Below are 23,673 nucleotides of genomic sequence, written 5' to 3' on the forward strand. Positions count from 1 at the left end.
CTGTAGTAATGCAATAACATCCATCGGCCAAATCTCCTCTGGTTTTCTTGCATGGAAAAAAAAGATAATTACCCTCAGGCAATACACGTCCCGCTGCTTTAAACGACCGAAAACATAGTCCGGCATCAACGTGTTACGCGATGCGATATTTTTCTTTCAGATAAAAACCATCGGAGAGGCGACTTCAACGGGCAAAAACTTTTCGTTTGTGCTCTTTGAGGAGAAAACGGTCATCTTGGTGAATACCGCAACACTGCACTTCACATCGGCTTATCGTGTGGCCAACGTAAAGACGCAGCCCTGCAATTCCTTGCCAACGTCACTGCTGGCGAAACGGATTCCACTTTCAGGGAGCACCAGACAAGGCAATGCAATGCATTGTTCAACTCCTTTGGGCAATCAGCACATGCTGCGCGCATTTGCCTTTAAAGCTCACGGCGTTTTCAGTTTCGCAGGAAAATTCATAAAAGCAGCAGATCTGACCTTCGATCAATGAATCGATCGTTATTTTACGTGCCTATATCACCCTCAATAAAGTAGGCATCGGTGCAATATTTCAAGCGAACGGAAACGCACACAGGCCACACAAACTTGCAACTTCGAGTATGTACGTTGAACTTCTTTCGCGCCGCACGGAGCCAACCGCGCCAACCGAAGGTGGCAGCCGAGTGAGCATAATGATCGTAATGGATCTGTTGCTTCGTGCCCCAAAATGTCATTCGCCTTAGCCACCGTGCCAGCTGTCAACGTGATGTGGCTGCGTGCGCGTGCACACAACCAGGCTGCAGGCTCCAACGAGGAGTGCGAGTGGTGGATCGAGACGCTGCTGTCCAAATCACCGAGTGCCCGCCGCTCCTCCTCCCAATGGAACTCCGTCTGGTAACCTACACACTTTAGAGGACAATGAAAACAGAAGAGGTTTAGCCCTCTCCGGCACGAAAGCAGGCGTTAAGATTTCGATTTAAAGCTTTCGTGACTGCAGGGATTCATCTTCTTGGTTCTTTCGGTAAAGTCACGTAGAAGGGAAATAATAAAACAGGTCTGTCTTTCCGACAGACCTGTTGTTCTTCACCAGAGGACGGCTGCTTGTGTTGTGGCCGAAACGTCGTGAGAAGCATTTTATTATGTTTTATTTTTATTATTGTATTATTTCCCCTCTACGCGACTTTACCGAAAGAACCAAGAAGAGGCGTTAAGATGTTCAAACAACAAATAAGATACCTTTTGGAAGGCATCGTCTATATGAGCAAAACGTGCCGACACATGCATTGCCTTTGAAACCGATTGGCCTACACAGCCTTCTTTATACACTTGTGTCACCAGTGATAGACCAGAGAACGCCAACAGGCGAACAGTCCAACAGACAATGCAGGTATCAGCACACGTATAGCTCAGGTCGAGCGGTTATATCTACGGGAGTACCTTTTAACCATCATCCAAAACGATGAAATGCAAAAAAGGTCCCATTGAAGCAATCAGCGTGTGTACCGGATTTGGGATTCCATAAACTTTCCGCGTTTAACTCGTGTCGCATTTTTTTTTATTTAAAGCTTTCGTGACTGCAGGGATTCATATTCTTGGTTCTTTCGGTAAAGTCATGTAGAAGGGTAATAATAACATAATAAAAATATAAAACATTATCCAATAGGCACTGTGCTAAGGGCCTGCAAAAACTAAAGGGGCCTACGAGATAAAAAAAAAAATTACCGTGTTTTTTATGATAAAAAATATAACCAAGATATCTTCTTGAATAAATATATTTAAACTTGATTTGGAGCGTTCGTGACTGCAGGAATTACTCTTTGGTTCTTTTGGTAAAGTCGCATAGATTTTTTTTTAAAATCGCATACGACGTTTCGATTGCAACACAAGCAATCATCATCAGGTACGAATGAAAAAGAAAACAAACCTAGTAAACTTTTAAATATAAACACCCTACCTGGTTGATTACGTTCATATATTTATATAGCAAGAATAGGCACAGTGTATATATGTAAAGGGGCATGTCAATGTCAATCGGTTTTCTTTTCAATAAGATAAATTAACACCGGAGATGAACTTTGAGATGTTTTCCATGACAAAAATTAGCAAGTAACATCTTCAAATGGTGCTTTTCGTACAATCTCATTCTTAAAAAAAGAGAATGGCGCAGGTGCAGACGAGCATTGTTGTCCTCTGGTTGTTCGCAGATAGTTTATTTTAAAATCGGCAGTTCTCAACTGCAGAACGTTATCACTGAAGGCCCGTGTAAGAGAAGGGCCTTCAAGAACCTTAATCCGGCCTTGCAGTGTCGGGATACAGAGCCAGCGACCTTTCGCTTGCCAAGTCCTTTGCGCTAATCGTCGCACCGTCGCACCGCAGCAGCGCCCCAGATTGTGAACGGCGGTGGCGTTGCCGGGCGGTGAATTCCAGGTACACAGATGCGCCACCCGTGGACAGACTGACGACTGGCGCGTTCACGTCGACGGAGAACGGCGCGACACCCAATCGCAACTGGACGACCCGCACGGAGGCTCGCGACTGGAACTCCGTGAGTCAACGTCCGTTTACGAAATGAAGGTCAAACGGTGCAATAGCCTTTGAGCGAATATTCTCGTAGAAGGGAACTGCCATTTGCCATCTTCTTGGTTCTTTCGGTAAAGTCTCGTAGAAGGGAAATAATACGTGACTTTACCGAAAGTACCGAGAAGATGAATCCCTGCTGCCATTTCCCAGTCGCAGCACTTTCTTCGAGGTCCCCTTTCACCGTAGAAGTGTAACGCGGCGGTTCGATACTCGGGCGTTACTAATCGCCGCGGTCACGCTGCGTTGTTGCGACCACGTGGGGAAGCAGGAGACGGCGCCGACGCCGCTGAGAATGCAGCCGACGCGAGAGCCGCCGCCGATCCCACAGAGACCTCCCACCAGTAAGAAGCACTCCCACCCGCCACACTCTCCCTTGTCTGCAGACGTTCAAGTTGAACCCGAATGTCATTGAGGGCGCCGAGATGTTAATTACCTCGCCTGGTATACAGGGGGGTCGTGGGTTCGAACCCGACCCTGATGCCTGCCGTGTACTCCGGGTCCTCTCCGGTTTTTCCCTCCACGTGTTTAGAATATTTGGCTGATAGAAATTTCAACGTGGCAAGCCATTTCTCGTTGGGCTATCATTTGTGGCCAGCTTGCTTCTGAAAACGAGCTCTGTAGTAGCTCAGTCGGCCTCACACTTGGTCAAATAAGTAAAGTTTATTTACAGTTAAATGGGCCCAAGATGACTGAAGCATTAAACGCCCAATGGAATAACACGACACCTTTCAATAGAATTTTGATTTAAAGCTTTCGTGACTGCAGGGATTCATATTCTTGGTTCTTTCGGTAAAGTCACGTAGAAGGGAAATAATAAAATAAAATAATATAAATATAAAACAATAAAAATTCTCACGTTTCGACTAACACAAGCAATCATCAAGTGTGAAATCCACAGCAAGAAATTTTGAAAAAAAGTGATGATTGCTTGTGCTGCAGTCGAAACGTCGTGAGAATTGTTTGATATTTTTATTATTTTATTATTTCCCTTCCACGTGACTTTACCTAAAGAACCAAGAATACCTTTCAATTGGTTTCTGAAAATCATGGAGGACGGCGCAGTGGTGTGTCGAATTTCTTGCGCACCATACGTAGCCAACCGTGCTACCCAGGAGGCGGTGTCATGGTTAGCGCACTGCAGTTGCAATGCATAGGTCGCCGGTTGGATTACATCTCCTGGCACCTGAAACAATCGAGAAAGTTTCTCACGCCCCCCCCCCCGGGCCACTGTACACCCGGCGATATATAAATGGGTACACCGGTTGGTTGATCGGCAGTGTCTCGTGTGGTGGGGTAAAGAGTGGGTAACTCCCACTTGTTCTAAGGTGTCTGGCCAGTGTGGAGTAGGCCAAAACACCCTCCAAGGAGACTCTTAGAGATCTCCCGTCGAGTGGAGGGCCCCTTCTGCCACCCAACAGTAGCGTCAGCAAGCTCTTGCAGGGCCTGACAAGTTGATCCTTCACACCTCGACCTTGTTTGTGATTTGAGTTTTTTGTTATTTGTGATCGCCCCCCACAGCCAGAAAGCCATCGCTCAAAACTCCTCCGCTGCCGCCTAAATTGCGAAAATATTCAACGCCCGGGAGCCAGGGCTGCGCTAGTCCTGCCAGCCCCACCCTCGAGAAACTGACAATCGAAGATTCCGACGACGACGACGTTTTTGAGGAAGAAATCTACGACACGCCGCGCCCATACCCAGAGACACTACAGGTCAAGGCTTGCCCAGTCAAGGACTCGTCGAGTTAAAATTTGACCAACACGCAGCTTGCACTCGGATGAAATGTTCATCATCGCGTTCATTGTGATTACAAAGTGGAGTCGTCGCAACCAAATTGTCAGTTAGAATCATGATCAGAGGGTCACCCTCAGCCCTTCATCCGACCGTGATTGATAAACCAAGTGGCCCACTTTGTAAGCAGCAGACAAGAGGTTGTTAAGCCAGCAGCTTGCGCTTGCCATTGGAATGTGGAATTTCCACAATTAAACATATATTTGTTCTGTGGTAACAATAGTACAAGTATACACAAAGGTCAGTTGTATATAGGCCAAAACTAATGTATATGTTATGAACACATCGCTTGTTAATAAACGAATGCCACTTTCACTGGTAACACTTTACTACATGCACTGTATACCTTAACAGTGGATTGCACCGAGAAATAAAATGGGGCAGCTCCAGTCGGCAGGTTTCCTGGCCTCGTTCTTTATTTTACAATCGCAAAAGTTTGACGACGGGAGACGCTCCAACAAAGGCACAGGCTCGCGAGGGGTGAGCAAGGAGGCCATGATGTTGCATAAAATCCAAACCTCCCTCCGGTAAATGCGTCCTATGCGGATGGTACAAAATAGTCTCGGTGTTCACTCCAATAAGAACACCGCTCTTTTGCGATCACCTGCGAAAGAAAATTAAAATCTAAACGTTAACACAAAAAAAATTACCGCGCGGAAACAACAATAAAAAAACCACACAAGCGGACAAACCAGTGCATCAAGAGGGGCCTCCATTGGGTAATCGATTCGACTGTACAAATGTGCACATTGCCAATGCATACACACACGCACACTTTAGGCGCCTTTACTTAAACCCCCACGCATCGTAGCACGTACTGCAAGCATAACGTTGCGTATATATACGCATATTTATTGAGATAAACATTCTTTTGCGTAAGGATTTTGTTGCCAACTTTGCACAAGAAATGATGCAGATGCGTGCAACGGTATTTGTCAGCTGCCGGGGTGAGTGACATCGGCGGATTTATCTTGGGGTTTTGTATTTTTTATAGAAAGAATGTGAAGTGTGTCCTTGGATGGACACGGAATTTCATAAGCACAGCAATACCTTACCCACATGTGCATACAAAGGAATGGGTTGGAGTCCTCGGATGCACACCATTTAACGAGTCGCAGAACGAGATGATGTCAATGAGGGCATGTGTAATGTCCCGGGTAAACTGGTTTACAAATTATCGCTGGCTTTTACGGACAAGTTCTGGATGACTCTTAAATGATTCTAGATTTGAAGCTCTCGTGACTGCAAGGATTCATACTCTTCGGTTTTTTCGGTAAAGTCACGTAGGTAAAAAATTATAATAAAATAAAAATAAATCACCACGTTTAGGAGGCAACACAAGTCTCTGTCTTCAGGTGGGACCGTCACAGATAATTTTTAAAAATAAATTTTTTTATAAACTTTGATTCTTGATACAGTAAATTTAGCTGTGACGGTCCCACCTGAAGACGGAGACTTGTGTTGCCTCTGAAACGTCGTGGTTTATTATTATTATTTTTTACCTACGTGACTTTACCGAAAAAGCCTAAGAGTATGGACTCTTAAATGAATTTGCCCGATTTGCATACAGGGAATGTCCGTAATAATAGCAACGCAACTATAAAACTAAATATACTTTCATATTGGACTACGTTTATGAGAGTTATCGTGACCGCCACCTTACAGACGGGACAGGGCGGCTGCATTAGCGCTTTCACATCAACCCGAGAAATCGTAAAAACAATAAACTTTGATTCTTTAATCAAACGGGGACTGAACACAACTTGTTGGGATGGTTCCGCAAGTGTACCGGATGTATCGTTTCTCCCACTGCCACCCCTCCCCCCCAACCTGCTCAGTCTTCCAGCAAGATCGTCTCCTCCTTGACGAGGAATTCAATCGTCTCCTCCTCCCAGTCCTCCATGTTGCTGTCCAGTTGGTCTGTGTCGACCCCTACAACAGCACACAAAGACAAAGATCCCCCCCGTAAAACAGACTGTTTGGGGCAAGTGCGGTTAGCGAGCACCTATGAAGGCCGGCACGGCGCAACAAGAGGGTGGGTGGCCAACACCACGCCTGGGGCCGCCTTTGTCTCCCCAGCGGAGATGTTTACACACCGCACCAGGTACTCATTTTAGGCTGAGTCGACCTAGGAGAGGTCCAGAACCGGTTCAGATAATCTTCACTGGTGTTGGCCGCGTGCAGGAGTCGAACTCGGGCCGACGGGCTCGTAGCGCAGCGCGCTAACCGCACACGCACACACGAACGCCTGTGCTTCACCACGACTGAAACCCGCCCGAGTCCATCTTTAGGAAGCCGTGGGGTGGCCAGTCGACCGCAACGCACGCTCACCATCTCGCAGCTCCATGCGCCGTTCCTTCTGGTCCTCGTAGGCCTTCACCACGTCCTCGCGGTACGTCCGGTAGTCTTCCAGCAGCTTCCGCCGCTTCTCAATCAGGTCCTGAGCGACGGGATCACCAGCGACGGGCGATGCATGAGAACGTATTCACAATAGCGTGGCTTTTACTGTTAGAGGTGCAGCCCTGCAATTGCTTGCCCATTGGCGCAAGAGTCTTCGCCATCAGAATCAAGAATCTTTATTTATCCTGGAGAAATGCGATGGGCTATGAAGATTTGTTTTACAGATGTCCAGTAGTAGTAGGCCAAAGACCCTCTAGAGGGGGCCAGGCATTTTGATAGCGGTAAGATTACCCACGCTTCACCCCACCGCATGCGACTTGCCGATCGACAGTCGTTTTAAACATTTATACTGCTGGATTAGCACAGGGGTGGGGTGATTTAAGAAACCTGCACCATTGTGGTTAAAGCTTTCGTGACTGCAGGAATTCATACTCTTGGGTCTTTCGGTAAAGTCACGTAGGCAGGTTCAACGAAGACGACCGCTTCTGTGTTGCGATCGAAACTGTCGTAGTTTTTTGTTATTTTATTTTAACCTATCTACGTGACTTTACCGAAAGACCCAAGAATAGGGCACCATTGTTTCAACTGCCAGGGCTGCAGACCAAACCAGCCGCCTCTGAATTGCAATCCTGGTTTGCTCGCCACTGGACCCGGCTTATAATGTAACTTTATTAAACAGCAGTTGGCAACAATATAATAAAAACCGAAACCGTACGTTATGGAAATCGAACGTCAGCTGTGACGATGTCTTAGCAAACGACGGGACGCTCTCCTCCTCCATCAGCCTCATTAAATCAGTTTTGTGTAGAACCTCCAGCACTCGTGTCAGGTACGAAGGTGTTTGCATCACGCGAGGACAAAGAGCGTACACGGACGGCTGTAACCAGTCCAGTGCATCGGTTGCATTCACAAGTGGCTAAACTAGGCTTCCTCCCAACGGTAGCCGCTCATCTCAGATGTCAGGAGCAAACGTTACAGGCGTGAGTGCGTATGGGCGTGCGTCGTGCGTATGTGCGTGCGCGCGTACCTTAGACGCCCTGTACTGCATCATGCGATCCTTCTGCTCAAACATCTTGTGGTATTTCTTGTATTCCTTCTTGACTTCCTGTAACATCGAAGGTTAAAATTAGAGGCGGGATAACGACCATCTCACAATTTTACTTCAAGTGGCTGCAACTCAAAGAGAACCACGTAAAACAGGACGACGTTCACACAGTACCACTCATGAGCAGCAGAGGGCAGCAACGATCAATTCAGTTCCAGGATTGCGCATGTGTGAAGTCGATTAATTGAGAAAAAAAATGTAACGGACTACTTTTTTGTTACGACCGATTTACTCGGAGACCTTTACAAATTAGGGCCCATGACCCCACATCCTGGTCTCTCAAAGGCAACAAGGCGCCGACAATCCACGTCCAGCATGACGCGCGAACGATGCCGATGACGTCGCCAAGCATACCCCCCCCAATCACTTCCCGTCCAGTGGCACGCGCGCAACAGCCGAGACTCAAACTATTACTGGTAGAAACCTCCTGGTTACACCAGCCCACAGGGGATTATTGTGTCCGTCCGTCGTGCAAGGAGGGGCTGGGTGGGGAGGGGAGGGTGGGGAGGGCTGGGTGGGGAGGGGCTGGGTGGGGAGGGGAGGGTGGGGAGGGCTGGGTGGGGAGGGCTGGGTGGGGAGGGGCTGGGTGGGGAGGGTGGGGCTGGGTGAGGAGGGGAGGGTGGGGAAGGGCTGGGTGGGGCTGGGTGGGGATTGGCTGGGTGGGGCTGGGTGGGGGGTGGGAGGGGCTGGGTGGGGAGGGGCTGGTCACCCCGTGGTGCCCTTATAAAACTCAACGTTTAACCTACTCACCCCGGCTTGTGCCCGCCCTTACAGTCGGGCATATTTGCGGAATACACCACGCCGCCGTTGACCCTGGCCATTGACCGAGCAACCCAACGTTCCTACCAGCTCCCTCCGCAGGAATGTGTTTTCTTGGGTACCCAATAAGTCGAGTAATCAAACCGATAATCGTTAAAGCAATCAATTACTTCCATAATCGGAGATCCTAGCTCTGCACGTGAACTTGCGCCAGGCTACGTACGTGGTTTTTTTTAATATCGGGAGGGATTGCACGAAGCTTTAGTCTTTCTAGATGTGGTCAGGGTTAAGGGGGAGAACACAGGTACACCGCAATCGTTTTTTTGGACTGGAGGTTTTGTCGGCAGAGGCCGCCACAGCAGCCGGGCTACATACATGATTTTAGTCGTGAGAAGATTTCGGGAGGGATTGCACGAAGCTTTAGTCTTTCTGGATAAACGTGGCCAGGGTAGGGGGGGAGGGAGGAGGGACAGGTACCGCAATCTGCTCTTTGGACAGGAGGGTGGCGGGCCGAGGCCGCCACAGCAGCTGGCAGAACCGCTCCAGGCCGTTCTTCTGCAGCAGGCGGCCTTGAAACGTCCACAGCCAGTACGCGTTGTCGACCTGCGGATACGTTCCAAGGTGGCAATGCACAGAAGGCAGAGGTCGCAACCGGGTACCCGATACCCGTACCCTACCCGATACCCAGCTACCCGTACCCTGCCGCGCGACGTTATTGCAGCTGATGCTGGTATATGGGAGGGGAGTGCGGGCCCCACACCTTGTGGCTCCACCACGACACGGAGGTGATGATGTAGCGCCCCGACGGGTCCCACTCCACGTCGGAAGCCATGAAGTGCTCCGCCACGTTCATCACCGTGCAGTCCGACGAGTCTACGAAGGCCAGCGCGCCGTTCATGCTGCACCCCCCCACACACACGTCACAAAACGGCACCTCCGATTGGCACGGTTGGCTACGTACGGCGCGCGAAAGACGTTCAACATACGTACATACACACGCACTACACTGGGGCATGAGTTTCCCCATTGAATTTTTTTGGTGAACTTTACGTTCATTTTTTTTTGAGAAAATTTTGGACTTCATGTTCGTATATTTTTGGGTTTGTTTGTAATTGTAATAACTTTCATTTGTAGATGCACCTTATTGATCATCTCCATTTTTATTAGGAATAGTTTTTTATATTAAGTTTCCACAATATAAAAATTGCTTTAAGCAAAACGCCATCACGTAATTGCACTTTAACAATTGATCCTAAACAAAAACATGATTTCAGGTCATCTTACATTTCTTAATTAGGTCCGAATATTGCATTTTTGGGATAAATCAAAAAATCAGGAGCAGTGAATACCGCGTAAAAGCAGTGCTACCAGGTAGCCACCGAATTTGTTCTCAAAGAGCTTGGCAAACGGTACTCAAGTGAAACCCAACGAGCCATGGCCAGACACAACAACACCCTCTCACCTGCGCAGCCCAGCAAGAACCACAAACTGGCCCTGGGGGCTCCAGTAAATGCTGTTGGCCTGTTGCTTGTCCAGCGTCTCTGCGGGCAGCACACGGCAAAGTCACAATTGGGGGCTTTGCTCATGCTGCACAATTTACCCCTTGGTGCACACCGACCACAGTTTTTTGTAAAAAATCATCCAGATCAGATGGGACCACCCCAAACACATGGGGAGATTTGTACAGCACGACCGCAGAAGCCTTACACAGTGTATGTCTTTTAATGTTCCCTTCACCATATTCAAAATGTTTAGGTCACGTAATTTTGGCTAGGTAGTTCACGTGCCAACCACTTTGTTTAGTTCTGGTGGGCCAACGGGCGATACTCACTGACGAGGTCGATCTTTCCGTTGTTTTTCACGTTGTAGAAGGAGACGCAGATGCGAGGGCTCTCTCCGTGCAGTACGGCAAACTTGCTGCCATTCGGCTCCCACGCAAACGCTCCGATCACCTCTGCTCAGACCCGGTGCCGCAACGGGAAAAAGGGATACACACACACACAGATGTCAATATCAACTCAGACCACACATCATTAGCCTGGTTAGGTTTTACATGATATCACTTTGACAGACACTTTTTGTTTAGTTGTTGCAGTAATTTCATCCCAAATTTTATCCTTGAGTATGTCCCCTCATTTTGATATATTTTTTTATACATATCTTGATTTTATAAATAGAACTACCTTCGTTTAATATACACTGTAAAATATTGTGATGCCCTCTTTAGTGGGGGCGAATTTTGACTCGAAAAATTATTTGAATTAATGACTTTAGGCATTACGAGATTTAAAAAATCCATTAGAATCTCTCGCACAGCAATGCCACCCTTCATACTGAAGAATGACCTACAGAAGCAAGATACCGTAGAGCTCGCTCTGTCTGAGACCCCGTCAAGTGACCTATGGTCCACAGACAGCGAAGAGCAGCAATTTCCACTCGTTCTTGTATGAGAGCGAGGCCAATTGAATGACAGTAAAAACCGGTAATAATTTATCCAAATTAAGTGCAGAACCAATGTTTTTTGTGCAGTTTAACACGTAGGCTTTCGCGACCAATATTATTCGTAATAAACGTTTTTGGGTTTAGATCGCGTTATTTATAAACGTGTCGTAACCCTCCACCACCCGACACGGCCAATCAGCAAAAAATCGTCACGTTGACACAAGACAAATAGTTCACTACTTTAGCCCACCGGTGTGTTGAAGAGTGAAACCACAACATTTACAAAAAATAGTTTTTTGAGTACGAAGTTTCGCTGGTAATTGCATCCAGCATCATCGGGCAATTCGCCATTCTGGCCATAACGCGATCTCACCATTCTGGCGAATTGCCCGATGATGCTGGATGCAATTACCAGAGAAACGTCGTACTCAAAATAAAAATTGTAAATGTTGTGGTTTCACTCTTCAACACACTGGCGTGCTAAAGTAGTGAACTATTTGTCTTTTGTCAACGTGACACTTTTTTGCTGATTGGTCGTGTCGGGTGGTGGAGGGTTACGACACATTTATAAATAATGCGATCTCACCCTAAAACGTTTATGAGTTTTTCGTGCAGTCAGTGATGGCTGATATCATCGACTCGCCAAACCATTCTATTCACAGGTGGCTGTCTGAACTGGAACACAGGACCCTCAGCGATGTCGAAGCGGCACTCCGACCTCTCAGCCACACGGCTAACTCCATGGACGCTGCTCTGAGCAGTCGCCTACAAATGCCATCATCGGGGCCGTACCTTTGAGTTCCACTACGTCCACGGGAACCTGTTTTTCCCGCATGCGGAAAATCTCAAAGTTCGTCACAGCGCCCTGCAATCAAAATTCATACCAGAGCACCTCAGTCTCAATGCGCGTTGTCAATTAATATCCCTTTTTATTAACAATTCCCTTGTATTTATACTGCGCTATCAAAGTGCTTAGCCTGTGCCCGTGCAACATTGGGTGCTTGAGAATGTTGCCGTTGAATATTAAATTACGGTACGTAAACTTGAGTAACCCAGCAAGGGTTCGTGGACCACGCGAATGTGTGAAACTTCCACACCTACTGGAGTGACGTGGCCAGGGAATGAAAATACAAAAACTGGGTTTATCAACCCACGTGTGTGAACTGTTGTCCTCTCATAGATGTAGGTTTTCTCTGGGCGTTACAATGTCTCCGCACATGCTAAACAGCGCCTTGATAAAACCAATCAGCCAAACATCTCGACCAAGAACCCTCCTAAAAAAGGAATCCCGAGCCTCAAATGAGGCTCTCCTGGATCTATGACACGGCCGCAGCGCAGTGTTTAGCGCACACATTGTGCTATGAACCCAATAACAGTTTGAATGGCAACTCCAATGAGCACGGTTAGCTATGCACGGTGCGAAAGACATTCAACATACATACAAAAAAATACATTCTCAAAAAGGATAAAAGCAACCATCACAGGGGACGCTTCCCGACTCGGTGTCAACAACACGCACATCGCACGCGCCACGTTGTCGGCGGCGACAGCTCGTACCTGCAGGCCCCGCGGCGTGCGGTCCACCTTGACGCACATGAAGTCACCGGCGCGCTGCCAGTGCAGCTTGCAGTCGACCACGTTGAAGAGGTTGCGCACGCGCATCTCCAGCCGCGACGGGATCGCCATGAGCGTGACGCGCGCGGGGATGTCCTTGTCCTCGGGGACCCAGAAAGCCAGGACGTCGTCCGCCGGCGACCACGAAAATTCCCTGCGACAAGCAGCGACGTCGACAATCACACCGTTATTTTAACGTGAAGTTTGTAAAAACGAGCAATTTTTTGATGTGTTTCAGATGGACTCTTAACACTATCAAACTACTATTAAAAATAACCTATGTCTCGAGTTTCTCGGCTGGCTGCGGGCCGAGCTTCTTTCCCACGGCTACAATAACTCTATTGGTAGTTCTAGATTTGAAGCTTTCGTGACTGCAAGGATTCATACTCTTAGTTTTTTTTTTCCAGTAAAGTCACGTACTGGTAGTGGCTGCTGCGGGCTGTTGCCACCGAAACTAGCACCTCCGATTAGCACAGGTGGCTACGTACAGTGTGAAAGTTCTACAGACGTACGTGATTTTTGGTGAAACGGCGGAACAAGTTCTCAAGACGTAGACAGCGACAATGAGGAGGTGGGAGTAAGGAATACAGATGACAAGCACGGTTCATTCAGATACATTCAACATTCGCTTGGATGTGTGCGTGTGCGCCGTGCGGCTAATACACAGAAAGCTGGCAGAGTGGGAAACACGGTTGGTACATCTGCCAGTCATCTCAGCCAGTCGACCCATGGCACCTGCGTCTGTTCCGTGACATCCTGCCAGCGGGCCTTTGACACTTCGCGTGGCCTCAAAGCGCACCACGCATGGAACAAGTGACGTGGTGAAGCTTAGTGGCACACGGCGGTTGCTGTTGCTGTGAGAAGGGAGTTAAGCATCTCCATGTGCTGCGTACACAGTTTACCTTATGCCAGTGATTTTGATGCTCTTCTTGTCGAGCAACCCCATTGACTGCAGAGACAAGAACACCGTAACATTAAAAAACAATCCTTGTAAATGACACCAAATTAACGTTGGCAAAAAATATGCAGGAATTGTGGGGGGGGGGGGGGGGGTGGCTTAATGCCACAAATCTCACCGGGGTTTCGTACACGCTTAGTGTATCTTGAGTCATTCTGGCAAAGAACTTCCCATCTGGATTCCACCTGCACACCCGAGACGGCACGACGGCATTAGGGTTTTATTGACGGTGGAACGTTGCTCCCAATGAAAACGCATAACACGCGACACAGCTCTAAGAAATGTGAAAATAAAACATTTTTAAGCGTTGCGTTATTAACACAACACGTCGCGTAATATATTTGCATTTCTCAACGGCGTTAAGAATCACTGACACAATTTTAATGTCCTATTAACTCGACTTTAGAGTTAGCCTGGATATAGGCCCTTTTGCCAGCAGTGGCGTGAGAAAATCGCAGGGCTGCGCCTTTGCCTTTTCACCTCTATCTAATTCTACGCCATGTACCTTTTTCGGCTCCCCATCAGCCTCATTAAATCAGTTTTGTTTGTAACCTCCAGCAGTTATGTCAGGCACAAAGGTGTTTGCATCACATGGGGAGCAAGCTCAATGAAACGACACAGTTTCATAAAAAAAAAAACACAGTTTCAGTTTCCAATAAATCATGAACACCACACGTTCCGATAATTAGATGTAACATTTTTCTGCGGTTCACTTCCACGGTCTGGGTGCACGCCGGCAGAAGGAGCGGTGCACCCGCACTCACTTGAAGATGGGCCAGTGGGTGGAGCTCTCGCAGTGGAACCCTCGCCGCTTGTTGCCCGTGAGCACGTCCCACACGATGATGGCCTGCGGGTCCTCGCGCGTGTCTATCACGGGGCTGAACGACACCATGTACCTGGCACAACGAACACACAAATATACTCTTAGTTCTTTCGGTAAAGTCACGTAGGTAAAAAATAAAATAAAAATTAATAAAAAAAACAATAAACTCACGACGTTTCAGAGGCAACACAAGCTTCCGTCTTCAGGTGAAACTGTCACAGCAAAATATCTGTACAAATACACGTGTGACGCGTGCTCGGCGCAACGCATGCCACGTGCATGAGGGGGCTTACCTGGCATAACACGTGTAACAAGGCATGCTCGGCACAACACGTTTCACGATCGTAAGGCATGCCGAGCACTGGCCCTTAATTCGCGCTCGCTAATAGCACTTACTACAACAGCCCATAGGGCTTAACGGGGTATGGGGGGCGGCATTGTCTTTGTGCTTGTGTGTGTCTTACCTGTGAGCGCTCCGCTACAAAACCGATGGCTCGAGTTCGATTCTCGCTCACGGCCAACACCTGTGACAATTATCTGAACTGGTCCTGGGCCTCCCCTAGGTCGACTCGCCCTCAAATAAGTAGCTGGTGTGGTGGGACAACATCGCTACGAGGGAGACAAAAGCGGCCGGGGGTGGGTGCTGGCCGGCCACCCCCTCGTTGTGCCGTGTCGGCCTTCATAGGTGCTACTCGTGAACAGTACTTGCCCCAAAAAGTCTGTTAAAGCTATAGGGGGGGGGGGGCGGGGGGGTTCTTCGCCTTTGTGGACGCGTGCTCACCGCTCGCACGGAGAGAAGTCAATGAGCTGCACGCCCTGGTGCGAGAAACGCTGGATCTGCGTGAAGCGCTCGCCGCCCCACAGGGCGATGCCGCGCTGGTGGAACGTGGCCAGGTAGGTGCCCTTGGGGGACCAGCGCACGATTGTTTCCGTCCACCGCTGGGAAAAAAGACACGGGTGCGCGGGCCACCCTGCCCGTCAGCTGCTGTGCAGCGCAACAGCAACAACAGAGGCTCACAACACACGTCGTACAAATTGTCTCATTCCATCCCCGTGTAACGTTCGCACAACGGCCTTGCAAATCGAGTGTTCACCAGTTTGATCTTCCGGGGCGGCAATGACAAAGTATCGTAAAATTCTCCCCAAACCTCCCCCCCCCCCCGCCTGTCCACCCACAGCTGGGCAATCGGCAGTGTTAGGCGCTGCAAAGATAATCGGTAAGCCCACATTCAAAACGACTGGCCAGCAGGAAGAGAACGCCAAATAGACTCTAGAGGCTCTTCAGAGCTACCTCTCATGGAGGGCCTTCTGCCACCAGCGGCGTGATCAAGCAATATCAGGTCTGTACCTTTGCTTTTTCACGTCAACATTATTCCATCTCTTCCTCGTTTTGCTCCCCATCAGCCTCATTAAATCAGTTTTGTTTGTAACCTCCATTAGTTATGTCAGGCACAAAGGTGTTTGCATCACATGGGGAGCGAACTTACACTTTTTCAGTTTCTCCTAAAATATACAGCGACCTTACATTATGCTTTGGTGCTCAGTAACTAAAGCATAGCTGCACAGGCATGCATGGAGAGAAAGCATGCTTTGAATATTACCAAGACAGGAGAACATATGTATCGGGGAACAGAATTCAAAAACGTCATTAACTGTTAAGAAAAGTGGATTAGGACAGGGCACATTGCTTAACATAAATGGTCGGTGGTCAAACCTGACACTGGAGAGGCTGCCAAAGAAGTACAACTGCCAGAGAACAACCATCAAGGGTTATTGCAGCAAGATACTGAGAGATTGGTGGCTTGAATCAAGCAGTGGATAGATCATGGTTGATGACAATCATGAAGCGTAGGGCACTTTAAGAGCCAATATAAATGTCTCACGTGCCTCTGACGGCAGCGTTCCAGGTAAAAGTTTACCTCCACGCCCTTAACAGATCGTACGAGATGGGAGACATCCGTAGGCTTGAACCGAGCAGTGGATAACGTCACGGTTGTCGATGATAACGATGAATACGGTGCACCTTGAAAGCCAGCGTAAACATGTCTCGTGCGTGTTCTTGACAACCAGGGTTCCCAAGGTCCCAATTTCAACCGCGTGCCGTGACGGACGCCCGAGCAAGACCTGGGCTCACCGCTCTCTCCTCGACGATCTGCGACTCCGTCACGTCGTTCAGGAAGATGGCCACCTTCTCGCCACTGTCGTAGATGACACTGAACTGGTCCCGGCAGTCCGGCTCCTCCAGCCAGTACCTCATGTTGCCCTGCGAGTTGCATAACAGCGGTCACTCAAGTTGCAGCACTGAACGGCACCGTGGTGATCACTCAACCGTCCCGACTCACCAGCCCTCGCACTGGTGTTTGAATTTAGGGTTAAAACAATTTGAGACGTTCGGAGATTATTTCAGATATTCTATTCAGATTTCCATATACTACACTTGAATAACCGTTGTGCAGTAAATGTAATAATTTAACTAAAGACATCATTCAATTGTAAACAATTACATCTAAAATATTTTACATATGAAATGACTGCCTGCAAAAGATGGACAGGCCACTGAAAATCAACTTTCTATAAAAGCAGTTTATTATTGGGTTATAATTAATCGCAAATAAACAACACTCGGAAATGATCATATCCAGTTTCTTGGACCCTCTTTAATAACCTTGCCACAAATGTTCTTTAAATAGCCATTTGGCAAGAATACTACTAACACATTCCTGCGGAGGGAGCTGGTAGGAACGTTGGGTTGCTCGGTCAATGGCCAGGGTCAACGGCGGCGTGGTGTATTCCGCAAATATGCCCGACTGTAAGGGCGGGCACAAGCCGGCGTGAGTAGGTTAAACGTTGAGTTTTATAAGGGCACCACGGGGTGACCAGCCCCTCCCTACCCAGCCCCACCCCTTCCACCCCCCATCCAGCCCCTCCCCACCCTCCCCTCCCCACCCAGCCCCTCCCTCCCCACCCAGCCCCTCCCTCCCCACCCAGCCCCTCCCTCCCCACCCAGCCCCTCCCTGCACGACGGACACAATAATCCCTTGTGGGCTGGTGTAACCAGGAGGTTTCTAACAATAAAAGGTATTCATATTTAGTTAAGACGTGGCACTCACATGGTCTTTGAATTCTTGCTTCTCAGGTGGCTCCCATTCATCACAAATGTTCATGTACCTGTTGAGAAACACACAAAAATACCTTTAATCCACATCCATGACCAGAACCAATAAAGGATATTACTTTTAAAATGGTATTAAAATAACGTGAGTTAAGCATATGACTGAAGCCAGACAGTATTAATTGTAACGTCACGACGCTCTATTACAATCAGAAATAATATACGTTAAATAGACAGACTTAGGGCTAGTCTTGGAGTAACAGAGAAAGAGAGGCACAGTTAAGCTTTTAGATCTGGTTAGGACTAGAGTTAGGCCTGTATGCTTAGTCACGGCTCAGTTCAGGCTTAGCTCTGGTTTAATTGAGCCGGCTCACAGCCAACCTTAACTTAATGGTCTAAGTGAGGGGGTCAGCAACAAATATAACAGGAGCCATTTTTTCCCGAATTCAATATTTGAAGAGCCACAATGCATGTGAATAACGTCACGGAGCCGCAGGTTGACCAACCCCTGGTCTAAGCCATGCACAACCATGCTCAGGATTTCCACACGCCAAGCCTGAGCTAAGCCATGGCTGAGCCGCTCATGTGTCTTTGACAGCAACTGTGCGGCTCACGCCTAAACTGAGCTGTGTTGAGGCCAAACCAGAGCCGAGCCATAACTAAGAATACAGGGCCTTAGAAACTGACTTGAGGATAATAATCATTCCTTGACAACCTTTGACTAACAGTTTCAATGTGATTATACCCGAGGTCAAGGAGAAAATCCAGGTAAAATTCTGCCAGTTTGCAAGGCAAAAGCTGTGCTCACTTGTCAAAATTGAGGATAATAATCATTCCTTGACAACCTTTGACTAACAGTTTCAATGTGAGTATACCCGAGGTCAAGGAGAAAATCCAGGTAAAATTCTGCCAGTGTGCAAGGCAAAAGCTGTGCTCACTTGTCAAAATTGAGGATAATAATCATTCCTTGACAACCTTTGACTAACAGTTTCAATGTGATTATACCCGAGGTCAAGGAGAAAATCCAGGTAAAATTCTGCCAGTGTGCAAGGCAAAAGCTGTGCTCACTTGTCAAAATCGGTGAAGAGGTTGACCCGGAAGGTGTGTTGCTTGTCCAGCTTGTACCCATCGGCACCCTTGACGGCCTCCTGGGCAGATGATGGCTTAGAGTACTCCAGGAAGATATACCTGAAAAAAGACCAGCACAATTGTTAAAAAAATGTTTACTCCGATGACAAAAGAGGCGGTATTTTTACTGCAATGCATTTCAGTACACATTGCATATCTGACTTTCACGTACTTGCCCTGACCGCCCAGACCCAGTGCAGTATTAGTGCGTAAAGTAAATAACGAAAATGTCCTATACACTTTCACATATCTGAACTCTTCACATATCTGCCTATATCCTCATCTCCAAGGGGTTAAGACATATCGACGTTGTCCTTTTTTTAGCTTTACTTTTCACAGTGTTCATGCACATATTCGCGAGAGACGCGGGGGCTCACCCTTTGGTCTTGCCATCGCCCTCGGGGAAGAAGTCGCTGACGATCTCGCCGAATTTCGCAAAGATCTTCTTGATGACGTTCCTGAGCTTGTCGAGCCGCTCCGGCCCAACCTGCGGCACGTTGTCGACCACGACGACATTGTCGATGCCGTCGGCCTCCTTTGGCCGATCTCGAATGATGTCGCCCAGCAATTCTACGGGGTAATGAGAATTGGGCAGGCGCTCCTCATTAGCTGTCCGACTCACAGTGTTAACCATTTCCCAAAAACATCATAGGAGCAGATGAAGACGAACTTCAGGGTTTATTGGGGCTCGATTTTGGGATTTTTCAGATTTATAAAAACATTAGGAACACATCCCTAGCACGAGGTTGTGCAGTGGCTCTAATCTTCATTATGTACACTACGTAGTACAGCAACCAAATGACAACACAAAAGCACAGCAGTCAAATGACAACCCAAAAAACCTATATTATGTATAAACGAAAACCTGTTTGTGCATGGTGGTCAATCCATCCAAGCATTATCCAGGCTCAATCCTGCTCAGCTTCTGAGACCTCATGAGATTAATTGGATCCCAGGTGATTTGGTCATTTGCAAAATCATCATCATATTTCCCAAATTCTTAAATAGAAATGCACTCCTGTTTTGTCACGCGTTTCTAAAAGCTACTTCCTAACCCGCAGCTAAAAATATTTATTTTATTCAGAGAACATATTATATCTGGATAGTCGTTTGAGATGGAAAATCACATATGCAAGCATTTGCACAGATTTACCAAACACAATTTGCCGCTACGCCCATTATTACTTAATTAGGAAATGAGAAAATTGTCACATGAATGGAGAGGCAGTCAAAGCGGTGACGCCCACAAGGGAGTAACCAGAGGACATCGAGCCACCAAGCCGAGGAAACTTCTGGACAATTGCTGGCTCTCGTAGCGCTGCAGTGGAAGAGCTGATGCTACCGTTTATAACCAGGCAAACAACTCCCATTGAGACTAAATATCTTGTTGCAAGGCACGGATGGATATCCGTTCATTTCGCAGTCTCTCAGTCACCACGTTGTGCACTGTCTTTTATGTGTTCTCGTGCCAATGGTGGAATTTCGACATTTCTACAGCAGCAGCCAGTCTATGATCAGATATCGACCAAATGATAAGTGAATCAAATGAATAATTCGCACTACAACACCGGCACACAATGGCAAGCAGAACGTAAAAAAAATAATCGGCATCCCATATAGCGTGGCTGCTGGTAAAAGTGGCGCATGAATGAACACGAATTACGGGCTCACGGTAGATTATGGGTAGTGCATTTTTTTTTTACAAAAGCTAAATAAACACACACTGTAACCCCAAAAGCCTATGGGCTTTCTGAACCAATGCCTTTTGAAAAATATAATTCTCAGCACAGGGTGATGGCGTAAAATGCACAAAAACAAATTACGTCCAATTTTGTTGTGCTGTATTACTCTGATCCCATGTGGGGTAGAGGCCCTCTCTTGTTTATACGAGGCCACACCATACCGTTCAGTGGAAATCAGTCCATGGTTAAAAGGCAGCTGCAAAACACTGGTTCATTCATAAATGCCGGCTGGCTGACGGATGGACGAACCCGTGTCTTTTACACCTTTTCACGCAGTTAAAGAGACCTTCGTCTGTTATTGTTTATTTTTTCATACAACCAAATCAGCCTGAACAAGCGCGGCCCGAAAATTGAGCAAATGTTGAGCCAAAATGATGGTGGTGTGTGCCCGTAATAAATTGGTGCCAAGTGTGTACAAAACAGGTTGCGATAGGGGCTGGGGGGGGTGACACAAACATTGTAAGGCTGCATTATGGCAGTGCAGAAACAATCTGTTCTGTAATATGCGCTAGCCATCTCTTGTGATTCCAGCGTTCACCAACCCCACACTGACCTGCGTTGTGGTGAATTATGGTGAAATAACTTTCACAACTCACAGGGAGGGAAATGGAGCCTGGGAGCAATCACATGCCGCGTTACCCTCCCCCCTGTACAACGCGGGGTTTCCTCCCATAGATAACTAATTCACAGTAACAAATGCAGTTAAATGCATTGATGGCTTTGGCAAACAAACAAAAAAGCCCCCCCCCCCAGGGCCACACCTGAGTTCGATTCCCACCCTTGGCGAGTGATGTTACAGTACTGTTATTCTGAATCGGTTTTCGACTCAATTTGCGCAATTCACGAAAGCCAGCAACGACCCAATAGATGGTGGTGAATCTAGATTTGAATCTAGATTTGAATCTAGATTTGAATCTAGATGGGGGTGAAGTATGGTCAAACTGTGTGTAAATCCGAGCAGTGAACTTGACAAAAAGGGCATCAAGAAACGCACGCAAACACCCCCATGGGAGACCACCGCGAAATAAAAAGGAGTCGTGAGACCGTGAAGCATTCCCAGGAATTCAGGGACAAATCATCTCCTGCCATTTAAACACAGCTGGTTGGTCTCGGTCCTAATTAAAAGCCTTATTAAGACACAATGTAACTTTTTTCTTTACTCACAAGGTAGGGTCGTTTCTTCACAGAGCACAGCGCAGGAACCGTCGCTCTGCGATGAAGGGCCCATTCGCCCGAAACGTCGCCCATTATCTTTTGTTTTAGACCGTGTGTTGTTGTTAGAACGTGTTATTGTTGCTAGAACGTGTTATTGTTAGAACGTTCACTTTCTTTTCTGACGCGCGTGCTTGTTGCAACCACCGCCCATCGCAGCACCGCGCGCCTACACACACACATCTATATATATGAACATATACAGTATTTCACGAGAGACTATACGTTTTAATTGAGGCCTGGCGTCCAAAGGACCTTTCAACTGGGGGCCCTGCCTAATGCACCGGCATAGAGGCCTACGGATTGCACCACACAACACGTGGCGGCGGCGACGGCGGCGTCGTCTGGGCATCGCGCCCAACACACCGTGGGTCCCTCACCGCTGTCGGAAACGTCGTCCACGAAGTCCTCGGAGTCGCTGAAGTTCTCCTCGTCCTCGTCCCCGCTCCCGGCGCCCTGCGGCTCGAGGGCGTCGTTCATTTTGCCCGACGGCAGCCAGTCGTCTTCCAGGCCGTCATCCGCCATTACGCGCTCAGAGAGTGAGAGAGAGAGAGGGGGGGAGGGGGAGAGAGGGGCGGGGTCGTGACGTCACGCGGATGACGTCACGGCTTCGACGGCCATGTTACTAAGGGAAGAGATATTTTTGGGGGGGTCTTATGGGCCGTCCATAAATGACGTCACGCGATTTTGGACGATTTTTGAGCCCCCCCCCCCTTCGTCACACGGCGTCGCAAAAAGTCAGACCCCCCCTCAAATATGACGTCACAAAGCTCTGCCCCCCCAAATAAAACATGCTTCAAATCGCTTTAAACTATTGTCATTGTCGTGCGTATTTAATGTGCCGCTGCAATTTGATGTTGTAGGAGAAAACATTTATTAAAAAGTATATTTAATTAAGTAGAACGTGTTGTCTATATATATTTAAAGTTGCGCATTTTTATGTGACGTCACATATCTCAACCCCCCCTCTTGTCGCACATCGTCACAAATGTCTGACCCCCCCCCCACCCTAAGTGAGTGACGTCATTTATGGACGGCCCCATTCGCATTATGCGAGCCCATTGATATTGCCCTTCATGTCCATTGTGTTGCCGCGGAGCAATGATGGAGTATCAATTCACCGGTTACGCGTTGATTAAAGTGTTAAATCTCACTCCCTACACGACTGCAAAAGATGACGTTTAATGACTGCCACGTGTGTCATGCGGATTCATAGCAACGATCTTCAAGAAAGGTTCCATCCTCTAGTGAATCGATCTAGACTTATATAATGGATATCCGTCATAGCAATGTGGAATTTCCACCGCTCGCTTCGTGCCCGCTGCACAATCCTCGTCAGTGGCAGGGAGTTCGCCCCTTCTTATGCTGCAATTCGATCAATGACCACTTCCCTTGTTCAAGTTTGAACTTCTTCAAGAACACATGTAGCTTCAGCAGTTTCCCTGCTGTGATTGTCTAACTTGATGAAGGTCGCTTGTGATGGGATCGAAACGTCGTGATCGATTATTTGCTAGTGTTATTGACGAGTGTTTTTTGTTTGTTACATGTGCTCATGCGCCATTGTCAACGCGGTATCACCAAATAAAATTGTTTTATCAAACTATTACATGTTGTACAGTAATAATACATATACTATATTCTTGGTTCTTTCGGTAAAGTCACGTAGAAGGGAAATAATAAAATATTATAAATATAAAACAATAAAATATAGATTTGTGACCCCCGGCTTCGTCACACGGCGTCACAAAAAGTCAGACCCCCCCCCCCCCTCAAATATGACGTCACAAAGCTCTGCCCCCCCCCCCAAATAAAACATGCTTCAAATCACTTTAAACTATTGTCTTTGTAGTGCGTATTTAATGTGGCGCTGCACTCTGATGTTGTAGGAGAAAACATTTATTAAGAAGTCTGTTTAATTAAGTAGACCGTGTTGTCTATATTTATTTATATGTATTATTAATAATAAAATAATAGAAATATAAAACTATCAAATATTGTTTTCTATTTCTATTATTTAAAACATAT

General features: G+C 47.5%; 1 protein-coding gene, 1 long non-coding RNA gene and 2 other non-coding genes across 5 annotated transcripts; 1 reads left to right on the forward strand and 3 right to left on the reverse strand.

Moving 5' to 3' along the window:
* Positions 1 to 2,311: 2,311 nt before the first annotated feature.
* Positions 2,312 to 4,119, forward strand: LOC144940738 (uncharacterized). The gene is made up of 3 exons (XR_013639164.1): positions 2,312 to 2,530; positions 2,834 to 2,906; positions 4,084 to 4,119. It is a non-coding gene; the product is annotated as an uncharacterized LOC144940738 (long non-coding RNA).
* Positions 4,120 to 4,748: 629 nt separating this feature from the next.
* EIF3B (eukaryotic translation initiation factor 3 subunit B) lies at positions 4,749 to 22,196 on the reverse strand. Of its 2 annotated transcripts, none has more exons than XM_078867111.1 (19): positions 22,029 to 22,196; positions 19,072 to 19,264; positions 18,635 to 18,754; positions 17,565 to 17,622; positions 16,589 to 16,717; positions 15,236 to 15,393; positions 14,396 to 14,527; positions 13,750 to 13,816; positions 13,576 to 13,622; positions 12,617 to 12,827; positions 11,852 to 11,924; positions 10,449 to 10,571; positions 10,080 to 10,158; positions 9,378 to 9,516; positions 9,095 to 9,220; positions 7,781 to 7,858; positions 6,685 to 6,793; positions 6,184 to 6,285; positions 4,749 to 4,957 (listed from the first exon to the last, which is right to left on the reverse strand). In XM_078867111.1, the coding sequence occupies exons 1-18, from the start codon at positions 22,171 to 22,173 to the stop codon at positions 6,188 to 6,190; spliced, it is 2,085 nt and encodes a 694-aa protein (XP_078723237.1). In that variant the 5' UTR covers positions 22,174 to 22,196; the 3' UTR covers positions 4,749 to 4,957; positions 6,184 to 6,187. The 2 variants fall into 2 exon arrangements, with proteins under 2 accessions (XP_078723237.1, XP_078723238.1); XM_078867112.1 differs by having other exon boundaries at positions 6,143 to 6,285.
* LOC144940963 (small nucleolar RNA SNORD57) lies at positions 14,150 to 14,227 on the reverse strand. Its single transcript, XR_013639176.1, has one exon. It is a non-coding gene; the product is annotated as a small nucleolar RNA SNORD57 (small nucleolar RNA).
* Positions 15,852 to 15,929, reverse strand: LOC144940960 (small nucleolar RNA SNORD57). Its single transcript, XR_013639174.1, has one exon. It is a non-coding gene; the product is annotated as a small nucleolar RNA SNORD57 (small nucleolar RNA).
* Positions 22,197 to 23,673: the final 1,477 nt, after the last annotated feature.

Source organism: Lampetra fluviatilis, chromosome 23, assembly GCF_964198595.1.
Source record: "Lampetra fluviatilis chromosome 23, kcLamFluv1.1, whole genome shotgun sequence".
NCBI classification, from domain to species: domain Eukaryota; kingdom Metazoa; phylum Chordata; class Hyperoartia; order Petromyzontiformes; family Petromyzontidae; genus Lampetra; species Lampetra fluviatilis.